Source organism: Cervus elaphus, chromosome 18 (genome assembly GCF_910594005.1).
Source record: "Cervus elaphus chromosome 18, mCerEla1.1, whole genome shotgun sequence".
Classification (NCBI taxonomy): Eukaryota; Metazoa; Chordata; class Mammalia; order Artiodactyla; family Cervidae; genus Cervus; species Cervus elaphus.
The window spans coordinates 119,598,157-119,611,412 of NC_057832.1; the positions used below are offsets into that span (position 1 = coordinate 119,598,157).

General features: G+C 42.4%; 1 protein-coding gene across 13 annotated transcripts in view; it reads right to left on the reverse strand.

Moving 5' to 3' along the window:
• Nucleotides 1–13,256, reverse strand: part of KMT2C (lysine methyltransferase 2C) — a 257,991-nt gene that overhangs the window by 22,487 nt on the left and 222,248 nt on the right. For all 13 annotated transcript variants that reach the window (XR_006334856.1, XM_043871872.1, XM_043871871.1 and 10 more), the window contains 5 exons: nt 12,678–12,789; nt 10,245–10,323; nt 8,700–8,763; nt 6,660–6,892; nt 1,449–3,131 (listed from right to left, as the gene is read on the reverse strand). Coding sequence is in view for 12 of the 13 variants with exons in the window: in XM_043871872.1 (XP_043727807.1) it covers nt 1,449–3,131; nt 6,660–6,892; nt 8,700–8,763; nt 10,245–10,323; nt 12,678–12,789 (2,171 nt within the window). In the remaining variant the exon portion in view is untranslated. The remainder of the gene's footprint in view (nt 1–1,448; nt 3,132–6,659; nt 6,893–8,699; nt 8,764–10,244; nt 10,324–12,677; nt 12,790–13,256) is intronic.

Consider the following 13,256-nt stretch of genomic DNA (forward strand, 5'->3'; position numbering starts at 1 on the left):
TCAGCACAGTGTAACCCCTGGAATGTGGTTAAGAAGGCATCACCCTAGTAACTAGGGCCTGCTCCTCGCTGCTTCCCAGACGGACAAACATGTGACACAGTCCAGACATTTATACACATATATACACCAGCTGACCTCACCCTTGTTCCATCACAACACCCACATCAACATTTTTTACATGTAATTGCTAGTGGTGTTAGGACAAACTTAATCCACCCAGTACCGACTCTGGCAAGCACTGTGTCAGGCACGGAGGACAGAAGGGGGCTTGGGGTGCAGTCTGCACCTCCAGGAGTCGCCTGTTCAGAGGCACCAGATGCTGCCACATGAGCACATGGGCACTCAATCAGTGGCTGGGCTGAGACAGTATATGGAGAAGATGATTCCAGAACTGAGTTCTGAAAGACAAAGGCACTGGCTAGATGTGAATTCTCTAAGACCTTCAGGGACTGCAAGGCACCCAGGCTTCCCAGGGGCAGAGAAGGCAACAGAGTAAGTGGCAATAGTGCGGGCCTCTGGGCTGATGACAAATATGACTGAAAACCTTACCACCACCAAAATCCACAAAATTCGTATGTGAATCTCTGGAATTAGCACTCAATCTCTACTGAATCAGACAAATAGAGAGAAAACAAAGAGTTAAGCCAATACTTGCAAAATGAAAGGCTCCATGAACAACTGCACACAAGGCCAACTAAATTCACCAGTCTACTCCATTCAGTTTAAAAAAACAGAAAGAAAACCTAATCTGAGAAGCTCTCTAGGGAATTTATGAATACAATAGTAATAGCACTGCAACTTTTGAAAGATAAGACAAGTAGATAAACTCCTACAACCGAAAAAAACCTGCTGTGGGAAATATCTCAGGGAAGTTCACTGGAATGCAGGAGATGGAATCTCGTAGGGAGTATTTACAAGAAAATTCTGTACACAAAAGAAGAAGCAAATCCAGTGTTCTGTAACTTAAAAAGGGCAAAATACTGACACGTGGAAAACCACAAAGGTGAAATAACATCTACACGTTAAGACCGTGTGTGTATAACATGAAGTATTAACACACTGAAACAGAATGGATCCCCGGTATGCATTACAGGGGTGCATGAGCTACTTTCTGTTATTTCCAAGAAGTTAATTGAAACTGCACGCAATCTGCAATTAGGACACATAGACACTTACTTCTTTGCTTGAGTTAGATCCACTCAACGTGGTAATAATCAGCTGATGGGAACATGTGAGGTATGAAATGCACTACCCTACAGATCTCTGATTTTTGAAAAACATAATAAATTATTGCTTGATAATAATTTATGGGTGTAAATCAAAAGATGAGATCCATGCTTTTTCCTCAAGAATAAAAAGGCTGTAACAGGTTGGCACTAATCTGCTGTGACCATAACGTGAAACGAAAGAGGACAAAGGACGCTGTGGTTTCCCTGAGCCACACTTACCACGTCAGCTGCGTTCTGCCTCTCGACCAGTTTGCTGTCCTTCGTAGAATCCTCTTCTGAACAAAAACCACCTTCGGGTTTCTGATTTAAAAGGGAAGATGCCTTTTTATTTTTCAGCAGGTGCTTCAGAAGCTCATTGCCCGAGTCCCCTTTGGTAGCAGGAGCCCCGGCGGGTCGGGGAGGGCTGTGCGCGGGGCAGGTGGTGGCAGCCGCGGCCTGCTCCTCAGCCTGGTCCCCGGGGAGCTGCTCAGCTTCGGGCGCCCCCCGGCCCGGGCCCTGCTCCAGCTCGGGGGTCTCCAGTTTCGCCTCTTGGGCGGGGGTCTCCACGGAGAGCTTCTCCACCTCTGACTCTGCATAGGTCTGCTGATCTGGGTTTCCCTGTGCGAAGTCCCCACCGGGCGGCTGGGCCTCTGGCTCAGCGCACAGTGGGCCTGCTGCCACGCCGGGTGGGGACAGGCCCGTGGGCTCCGCCGCCTCGGGTCCCGCTGGCTGCGGGGGCTCACTGGGTGCGGGCGCGGCAGGTGTGGAGGTAGCTTCTGGGACACTTGGGGTTGGCGGAGCGGTGACATCCGAGTGGGGGGTGGACGGCGCCTTGGCCGACTCAGTGTCCTCGTCCTTCTTCTTCTTCCGGGTCCTCTTTTTTTTCCCTTTCTCTTCTGGGATTATGTCAGAATACAGCTGGATGAGCGACTGCGCTGAGCCCGGGTAGCTCTGCCCCTGGGTGATGGCCGGGTCCTGGCTGCCGGGGAGACTGCTGCTGGCCGTGGGGGGTGCCGTGGGGAGAGCAGGTGTGAACGGCGGCCTCGCGGGGGACGGCTGGAACCCGGGCCCGGGAAGACCTGCGTGGACCTGCTTCACGGGGTGGAAACTCGGGCTTCCCCCCGGAATAGAGGGCGACTCGGGAACAAAGGAGGGCGGTCCTGTCGGTCTTCTCTCGTTGGTCTGCAGGAAACCTGGGGTAGGGGGTGAACTAAGAGAGGCCTGCTGCATGCTCTGGGGCTGCACCGCCTGCCCCATCTGGTGCTGCGGGGACGGCGGGAGGGGCCGCGGGGGCGGCACAAAGTCGCGGGGAAGGTCCGAGCCGTAGAACGGGAGCTGGGGCGCCGGCGGCCGGCTGCTCAGCTCCGAGCCCATCAGGCTGTGCTGCTCCAGCTCCAGCCGCTGCTGCAAAGCCCTCTGTCTGTCGACTTCCTGCATGAGCTGGATCCGCTGTCTCTCCTGCTGTTCCCGGAGACGTTCCTTACGTTCTCGTTCTTGAAAACTTTCACTGAACGGGTTATTGTCGTCAAATTCCACCCGTGGTGGCGGTCCACTCTGGGGATTTGCATTTGACACAGCCCCTGGGGCTGGTGTGCAAGTTTTTATTGGTAACTGTGCAACCGGAGGCTGAATCCTAGGAGGGTTGAGAGGGAGGTGAGGAGCAGCACTGGGAGGCTGCCACCCAGGTAAGCTGGGCATTCTGGCCGGGCTGGTGTGGCCAGGCATGACCGCAGGGTGCTGAAGCTGCGGGGGCGCCATGGGGAAGCTGGGCTGGCTCATGGCAGGCGGGGGCGCACCCGGGACCAGCGGCGGCTGGGGCTGGACACCAGGCAGAGCGGTGGGCGGGGGGGCCATTGCACATTGCTGCTGCTTAATCCGGTAATCTTCAATCAACTCAGCATGCTCTTTCTGTTGTTTACGAATCTGGAATCATAAAAGTAAGTCTTGCTCATTATGTATGTACTTCAGGCTTTACAAACACTGGCTGATGATAAAGGTGCAGGTTACACAGAAGGCAATTAGATCTTGTAGAGGCAAAATTATTTTGCTTATTAGGCGATGGCAAACATCACCCCCCTCCAAAAAACTCATCAACTAAAACTGCCAATCTTTTCGATAATAAAATGTTTCTAAATAGGAAATACCAGAAACAAATTTGAAAAACATTTTTTTGATAATAATATTAAGAAAATTCTACTCTGAAAATCATAAATTTTTTAAAGTATTAAAAAAAAGACAATAGGGGATTCCCCAGAAGTTCAGCGGTTAGGACCCCACACTTTTCACTGCTGTGGCCGAGTTCAAACCCTCGTTGGGGAACTAAAGTCCCACACACTATGTGCCGTGGACAAAACAAAACAAAACCCATAAACAAAGGTTATACAGGAATTAGCTAATTGTGATGCCTTAGAGGTTACATTTGGAGAAGGCAATGGCACCCCACTCCAGTCCTCTTGCCTGGAACATCCCATGGACGGAGGAGTCTGGTGGGCTGCAGTCCACGGAGTTGCTAAGAGTCAGACACGACTGAGCAACTTCACTTTCACGCATTGGAGAAGGAAATGGCAACCCACTCCAGTGTTCTTGCCTGGAGAATCCCAGGGATGGGGGAGCCTGGTGGGCTGCCATCTATGGGGTTGCACAGAGTCGGACACGACTGAAGCGACTTAACAGCAGAGGTTACGTTAATACAGAAGGTTAGACTCACTATGAGATTTAACTCAAACTTTAACCATTTAAATGCGAAGATTTCATTTAAGTATACAAAATTGTACAACATGTTAAAAAAAAGATGAATTAGTAGTACACATACCACACCCTCCCATCCATGTTAAAAAGACTAGATTGCTAAAACTCCTTGAAATTAAATGGGTATAATTTCTGAAATATGGAGACGCTCCAGGGTGGTATTTTGAATACTTCCTACTAGGCTCCTAAACACCATGGCTGACTTGTGTCAGCGAGCTCATCCCAGACCCGTGGTGGCCCCAAGGGCAGACGCTCAGGACCACCTCAGTAAAGACACAAGCCACGTCCTGAGGACACACAGCCTCACAACAGGGAGCTGGGAGACAGGACCGCGAGACGCATGTGTTCTTCACAACGGCTGCATTTCCTCATACTGGACTCATGCACTGACCCAAATACTAACACATTTTCAACTTATTAATCAACAGGTTCCCAGGCCAACTAGTATATTCGCTGCACACATTGTTTGGGCCTGTTTCCCAGTAGCTGTTTCCTACCTGTTCTCTTCTCTCTCCTGACTGGCTTCCTACTAGAACTGAGGAAGTCACCACTGGACTTTGGTGAAGGAGAATGAACACACATCAAGCACCCAGAACACGATCTGGAATACAGAAGGTGCTGAGCCAGGCCTCTCCCAGGACATTTAAAAATTCTCTTAAAAACACTGTCATTAACTGCTTATCTTAATGAGATTACATTGGATTGCTGCCAACTATGTAACAGATGATGTGTCCCATTTTCTAAGTATAGCATTAATTTCTAAATAGGATTTAATCCACGTATATGCGAAAACTAGGCCCTCATCATAAAAAATTTATAGAAATATAACAGAAGGCAATAACAAAGATAAAAATAATTTATAAAAGAATCCTTAAAAGCATATTTACTTGCAGTAAAAAATGGTCCCAAAACCTCACTCTGGAAGAATCCTAGTTTTAAACAAGGGGATCATACTGTAATCACCAGGGGGCTGCAGAGAATATGGGGAGACAGCATCACTGACTCAATGGATGTGAATTTGAGCAAACTCTGGGAGACAGTCAAGGACAGGAGAGCCTGGCATGCTACAGAACACAGGGTTTCAATGAGTTCATGACGGATCAACAACATAGCTTGCAGATAAAACGCCTGAGTCCAAACCCTTAATCTTTTCCTCAGCTATCTCATCCATCTCCACAGTGACTCAGTAGGTTCTTATCTTTTGTTGTTCAGTTGCTAAGTGATGTCTGACTCCTTGGGACCCTATGAATTGTAGCACATCAGGCTTCCCTGTCCTTCAGTATCTCCCGGAGCTTGCTCAAACTCATGTCCATTGAGTCAATGATGCTATCCAACCACTCATCCTCTGTCATCCCCTTTTCTTCTGCCCTCAATCTTTCCTGTATAAAATGGTGATAATAACCCCTTGTTCAGAAGGTTAGGTAAGACAGCGGATGTGACTAACTTTCTTATGCAGAAAGCTCTTCTGTGATTTTTACCGAGTCAATCAAACTACTCTTAGAAACTATTAACTTGGAGAATAAAATGTATGTTGACAATCAAAAACAAGATGGACCTTTCTGATGTATAATTCTATGAATTTCAACACAGATGAAGACCAGTACGGCCATCACCACAATCAAGAAACAGGCTACCACCCCTTTGTAATCAAATCCTCCTCTCCCAGCTCTAGGCCCTGGCAACCACTAAACTACTGTCCAACTATGTAATTCTGTCATTTCAAGAATTTTCTATAAATGGAATCAATATATAACTTTTTGGGACTAGCTTCTTTTACTCAGTACAACGCTCTTGCTGTATCTACCCCAGCTGTGGTGTATTTCAGCAGTTCCATTCTTTCTGATTGCTGAATAAGTATTTCATCATTCGAATGTGCCACACTTTGTCCAAACATTCACCACCAAAGGATGGTTCGGGGGGACGTGGGGGTGTCCCAGTTTTTGGTGACTATGTTAGAGATGCTGTCTGTATGTGTACTCACAGGTTTTGGGTGAACCTGTTTTTAATTCAAGTAAATGCCCAAGAGGGTCCCTTTATGCATTTTGAACACTATTCCTGTTTCATTTTAAATAAAAAGCTCAAGTTTTACCTCTTTGTAAGTACAACTGCTATTTCAGTATGAACATTCTGAGAGCCATCGTGTCTATAATGGAAGACAACAACAAACTGGTTGTGTTTCAGGAGTGAGTCCTTTACAGTCACTGTGTATTAAGATCAGAATACTGACAGGGACACCAATAAACACAGAGCATGAAAAAAAGCCCAGCGGAATGATTCAAAAATGCTATATCTGAAACTCCACTGGAGACTAGGGAACCAAAGACAGGGCAAAGCAAAGGTCAACTCCAAGTACTGAGAGAAAACTGAGGCTCTCACCACGTGCTATCTCTAGGAAAGCTAAAGACTCTGCATGGTGACCCCTCAGTGCAGGGAAAGCACTTCAATTCCCCCAGCTCCATCGGCTCCAGCAGGGTTTCCTACCAGAGCACGGGCACGGTTCCTCTAAGTCAGGTCCGGGACCACGCGCCTCGTCAGAGGCACTCACGCAGTATGTGACTCTGGGGCAAGGACTGGGGCCGTCACTCCCTCAGTGAGAGGTCTGAGAGCTGTCATTTCCGACAGCACACTTCTGTGTGCCATCCCACCAACCAAATCCATTCATAATTAATCAAGAGCAGACTGTTTGGCCAAGCTATGTGTTACCTGTTCCAGCTGCTTCTGAACCATGCTCTGCTGCTCAGTGACATGCTTGAGCTGCTCGGCGTCCTCCTCCGGGAACTCTCGCCCAGCCTTTTTGGCAGTACGCTGCTTAGCTGAAAGGGCCTTCTTGGATTTCCTGTGTGCGCCGATTTGTTCTTCAAGATATTTCTGCTGCATCTGAAGAAGCTGTTGGGTCTCCTGAAGCCATTCTTCGTACTGTTTACGTTGTGAATCATCTGAGGAAAAAAATTAAAATTCATCTGTGTTAATTTTCTGAAGAGTTCAGTACAAGATACACAAATCCATTTTGTAAGGGAACAGTTTCATCATGACCTTGTCATAGGTATTTTGAAAACATAATACTAAATTTTAGACCATAATGCACCTATAGAGTAGAAGCTTTTAGAAAAATATTTAAGAAAACTAAAGAATGCATATTCTTAGGACACAGGCTAACCTCATAAATACTATAAACCCAATCTCTGAGAAGCAGATGACTTATCTGATAGGATGCTTTTCATCTACTACATTATTGAAATCTCTGACCCAAAAGCCACTGTTTACTAAAATAAACTCATTTGTATCTGATTAACTCAGCTTTACAGATTTTGAAGAGACGAAGTGAGACACAGCCTGCCAAGGTCCAGGGCATGGGTCAGGTATCATTTCCCATGCTAATTTTCCTATGTTGATAAGGTTTCCTCTATTTCTAAACAGTGAAAACATGTCCTGAATTAACAGGGAAAGAACCTAGAATGTTTTAGAAATGACCAATATGAAGTCTGTTTTATAAAGGAAATCTGTAAGTTAAAAAAACTGATGATTTTTAAGAATTTTGTCATTTATATTTCTATAAATAAGCCATTAACCAAGTAAAATCTTTTCCACTTGTATGACTGTCATTAATATCTCCCCAAACAGTTGTATCTCTTCATCTTGTAGCAATATTCCTACTTTATTCTTTGAGGGCACTTTACTTCACTGATGCCAAGTTAAGGAAAAAAAAAAAGTCATCTTATGTTGTGAAATTCAGAATATACCGTTTTGACTCACTTTAAGACAAAGAAATGAATAAATACAATTCCAAGAAGGACATTAGCTGAAAAATTACATCAATGATTTAACAGAATATCATCATACATTAAGAATCCACCCAAAGTCAATGGGGACAATAAAGCCAGAAAAAGCCAGTTGGTTATAGTAGTTCACTTGTTTTTAAGGCAAATATGTATTCAAATTATAATCATTAATGAAAGGGGAATTTCAAAAGGTTGGACCTTGGGTTTGTTCTTAAACCCAGAAGTTCCGTCCGTGTATGAACTTGAATCTCGTCTACTAAATTTGCAGGGCATTGTTCTAGAACAGGCTTTTTCACAAGATTTCAGAAGTTCTGCTTCTGGTAGAATGAGACCTACCGCAAGGAAAGCCTTTCTGGTTTCTGGAACCAGGAGAGCAGAGGTGAGCAAAATGAAAAATAACGGTGAAAAAAAAGTTAGCTAGACAGTCTGGAGAGTTCAGAAAGGTTCAGTCTGGGGAGAACTTTAAACGCTATCCTGAAGCACCGTGGGACCCCTGAAGGTAACTAGGAGGATGTGGTAGCATCCTGCATCCCTGACTTCACACCATGCTGCTAAACCCGGCTCCTCTTTAAGCACACGCCCTTTGCTGTTCCCATTTGGTGTCCTTGTCACTGACACAGACAGTCATTAGAAAAGAAGTGGTTTTATGCCACAGATTGTAAAGTGGCCAGTCTATATACAAAAATAGCAACACTGAAGAGAACGGGGGAGATGATTTTTCTCTATTAAAATACTCATCTCTAACCATAAGTATTCATGCACAGAAAAAAGCAAAGCAAAGCAATGAAAGACATGCCTTGAGGAAGAGGACCCTAATAGGGCAGCAGTGATGTTTAATAAAAGATTGAGGGCACTTTGACTTCAGATAACACACCTACACTAACTCCAAGATTTTAGAAGAACACAGATATAGTGCAAACCAGCAATCCCCAGAGAACACGTAACTGATTAGATTTATACTTACTGACAAAGCCTGGACCAAAATTTGGAGGATTAGGCCTAGAAATCTGATGTGTTATACTGCCATCCTAAAATAAGTAAAATTTACAAATAGGTTTATTCCACATTTCAGTTAAAGGGGGACAAAAACTTAAAAAAAGTAAAAAGAAGTGGAAGGGAAAAAACTTTAATTTCTTATGACATCTTTGCAGCTTTCATTTCGATAAAAAGTATAATGAATTTTGTGGTGACAACCTACTTTTTGAAAATTTTAAACTACCTCTGAACTGTTATATTTGCTAGGTCTCAGTTGTAAAACAATTATTTTTGAACTAAGAGGTTATTCATCAAAAATATGATAGTAGGGCAAATCAAATAGTACTTAGCTAAAGATTCACATAAAACCCTACTTTGTGATCAAATCTAGCTGGTTTCTTCAGCAACTAAGACATAGAAACATGGGTTCCAGATTTACTAAATTCCACTTCACAAAGTTATTTATAAACGAGAACCAGTATCTCTAACAGGCACAAATAATAAAACAAATATGCATTAAATATTACTCTCATTTTCTAGTTGCATGTCATTTTTCCCAGGGAGATTGAATAAATAGTTATCATCTCACAATTCCCTGGTAACAATCTGATAAATAAAATTAACTTTGAAAAAGCATTTACTGAGTTCTCACAAATTCTGTTAGACATGAGCTGTAGACAAACGACGACAAATACCAGCACCCAGAATGCACTAAATGTAAACCATAAAATCCTGCAAAGCAGGTGGGGTAACAGTCAACAGATCAGAAAACAGAGGCTAAAAAGTCTGCCCCCAAATCCTAATAAACTCAGAGTGGAAATCAGATTAAACTCAGCTATGAAGCCTATGTTTCTTCAACAGTGTCAGATGGCTCTTTTTAAATGAAAATATAATTATCAGCATAATAAATCTAAAGCAGGGCAAAAAGAAAGTGCCCAAAAGACATGTAGAAAGTAGGTAGCTTTCTTTTTTTTTTTTCCCCTAGGCAGAACTTGGTGAAAAGAAAAACTGAAAACACAATATAAAGTATACTTCTAACTTTCCTGGACATCACTTGACACTAAATTACACTTAAAGCTGATTATTGTGAATGTTAAGTACTTCAAAAAATAATAAGGAATAAATAGCAGCACGTGACTGTATCTAAATAAAATGACTATAATCATTGTTTTCTGCAATCTGTAGCAGTTTGACATTTAAATGTAATGAGTGAATTCTAAAATGCTGGACGTGAAAACGTCTCCGTGGAATTAAAAGTAAATGAAACCAAACCCTAAAGACCCTAAGCACCTGGCTTCCCTCCAAGTGACCTACCCTTAAACATACAGATCCTTCTCAGAAACAGCCAACGTTTTGACCTTAACTTGTCTTGCCCTTTAACAGTAAAATATCTTATTTCTGCCGAGCCGGTAACACAGTGTGGCAGTCTTCTAGAACTTGTCCTGTTTCCTACAAGTGGCCTCGCTGTGAAGACTAGGAGGCACACAGGGAAAGGCACTGGAGCTCGAGAGTGACGAGTGACAGGCGGCAATACCTGAGCAACGGCCTGTGGCAGGAGGGTCTGGCCGTCCCCACTCTGTGTCCCGGTCACTGCCTGGCCCATGAAGGGGAACCTGTAGAAAGAATAACTGAGCATCAAAGAAATATTTGGAACTAACATCACCTTTACGTACTTAACCATTTTCTCTTCCAGGGAAGGAGGAGTAATGGCAATGTGTGTCTTGTCAAAAACACTCAGGCCCTGTATTTTTGTGCCCCAACCTACTACACGACTCTGTGGAGTGCAAATTCTTCCTGCTCGTGTTACTTATGATGAAAGGGAAGATCCAGAGAGATTAACTTTCCCCACAGGGACTAGCGTGGTTGCATTGCCCGTGAGGCTGTCTCAGAGGGTCCACTCTATTATGTGCCTCATTATACATTAAAATTAATTCAAATCTTTTAGAAAATAATGAAGGCATAGTTTTCTTAGAATTTATGTAATCAAGCTGTTATTCTGATCTTTATTTAAAACAAAAGATGTATCTCAATTATTAAGACGCTTCATATATCTTTATGCCTAAAAGTTAGAGCAAATCAAAAACTGGTCAGACCAAGAAAAAGTCTAGATGGTTAAAAGTATCTGGCAAAGTTAAAAGTTAAAAGTATCTGGCAAAACATTACTTATTCTAGTTAAAAAACTTCAGAAACATTACTGCTTTGAATGAAAACACTGCATGTAGAGTTACCAAATGCATCAACGTATATCTTCCAAATTATTTATCGAACATTATAATTAATGTCTAAGTAGATAATTATGCCTAACATTATAATTAATGTCTAAGCAGAATTTGGAACACATGCTTTTTAATTTTTTTACTCAGCTTTTTGATTCATCTGTTGCCCCCTGGCCCCACTACAGCCTGGGGTGGAATGGTCTCTCAATCCGCTGAGCTGTCCATCACCCTCGGTCAACTTATGCCACCATGTGGAGGAGGGACCATCATCTCTGCCTCTTCAAAGATCTCAGCAGAAGCACTAACAAGTCGCCAGGTGACTAACACATCAGTGTATCTAAGTGGTAGAGACCTGATGCTGAAGGAGCAAGGGTTTCGAATCTCAGGTCTGTAGTGCAGAATTAAATTTCCTTCTATTTTGACTACAGGCAGCAAACTACAGTATTATCAGCAGTACTGTGACTTTTCACAAGCAGAACTTGTTATTTTCATGGCAAAAGTTGCTGCACAAACCCAATCAGTCATTTAGGTTCATCACATCATTCTTTTGAAGTTACGGTAGTTATTAGACCTATTGCCAAATTTGTTCATGTATTAGAGAAGCACATATACTGTAACTTTCACATTTAAATAGCTGTATTTCAAATATAATTGATCTCCTCTGTAATATTATGTTTTTGGTTTGGCATTAAAATATTCTGAGGAGTTCAAAGGCTTTACTGGAATGTCAAAAAAGTCCACGACATAAAAAAGTTAAGAACCCTCATGACAGAGAAAGTGTTCACAGACGCTGTGCATATAAGTCATTACAGTCTCTTCTTTGATCTCAACAATGCTTCTCAACCATTTCCAAAGTATCCAACAAAGCACCTTTGAAGAACTGTGTTTAAATTCATGTAGACTTCATATTCAATTCCACGATCATCCACACTCAACAAGCAATTAGGCTAAATTGAGGCTCTATGCCTACTCTATGGACAGAGGTTCTCAAACAGCAATATACAAAAGAACCACCCATGGCGCGCGCTAAAACTACAAGCACCACCTCCAGATCCTCTGATTCAGTATGTCTGCGGTTGAGGAAAGGAACCTACATTTTTTAAAAAAGCTACCACATAAATTCTGAAGATGGTCCACAATCAGAACTTAAGAAACACTGCCTGTTGTTATTTAACATCCCTTTGGGGGGTGTAAATAATTTCAGAAATTCAGAGAGTCGAGTAACTCATAATCTTCTCTAATGTATAATTTTCACATTTTTTCCTATTAATAGTGAAAAGGCTTATAAAGTTTCAAAGTGCTAACTGTCATATGTCCTCTGATGGAATAAAAAACCTTCAGACTAACACACTATCTTCTGTTCTCAGCACAGAACAGTTTAATGTCTGTTTTCCTGCTCACCCTTGCCTACTGAGGATGAAGCATGTCCCAAGCAGTTTTTGGTCAGCATTACCTACTCCAAAGTATTTAAATGAGCATGTGCTTAAATATGTTGAATTTCCTGCTTAGTCAAGTCAATCTTGCAAACCATTCTATGATGCTTTATTATGTTTACCCTGAAATGAATGAAAATTCAATCTCTACATTCGTACAGCATTTTGATCATATTCAGCTGACATCACAACCAATTGGAATAATTACTGTTCATTCCTAGAATACAAGTTTTGAGTCACTGTATGCTCCTTCTAGTAACTGGTAATAATTTCATGCACTTTTGACGCACAGTAACAATGAGAAACATCTTTACCTACCTGTTCATAACCATTGGTGGCATGCCCATATTGTTTTGTGCCATTACTTTATTTATGCCCTTAAGGGCCACCATTTTGGCTTTCATTATAGGATCTGTAATTGCATCAAAATCTAAAGAAGAAACATATTTTAAAGTTACTTATTTCACAGTACTTTGTTCAAGTGACACTAAGAAGTAAGGTAACTGTCAGAAACATTACATAACTTAGACTCTTATTCCTCGTTATTTAATAATCACTATTATAGGTCTCTATACTAGGTAAAAAATTATGAGAACCTCATCCTGAATTTACTCCCATCTAAGTGATCAACAAACACATTTAATACCTTAGTCCTGCAAGAATCTAAATAAGATATTTGTTAAATACTGGCATAAGGGAAATGATAGCAGTAACCTAAAGTGATGCAATTCCATTCACCTAAACTTTCACAAGGCTCAGCAGAATGTTCCACCATGATGAGGATCTGCACTTATTACAAATACTAAGGAATATTGCTAAACTGGTTATTACTCAAGAGAAAAATGTATCAAGTTCTTACAATAAGGATAGGTTAAGGGAAAAGACCTCTTTGCATAT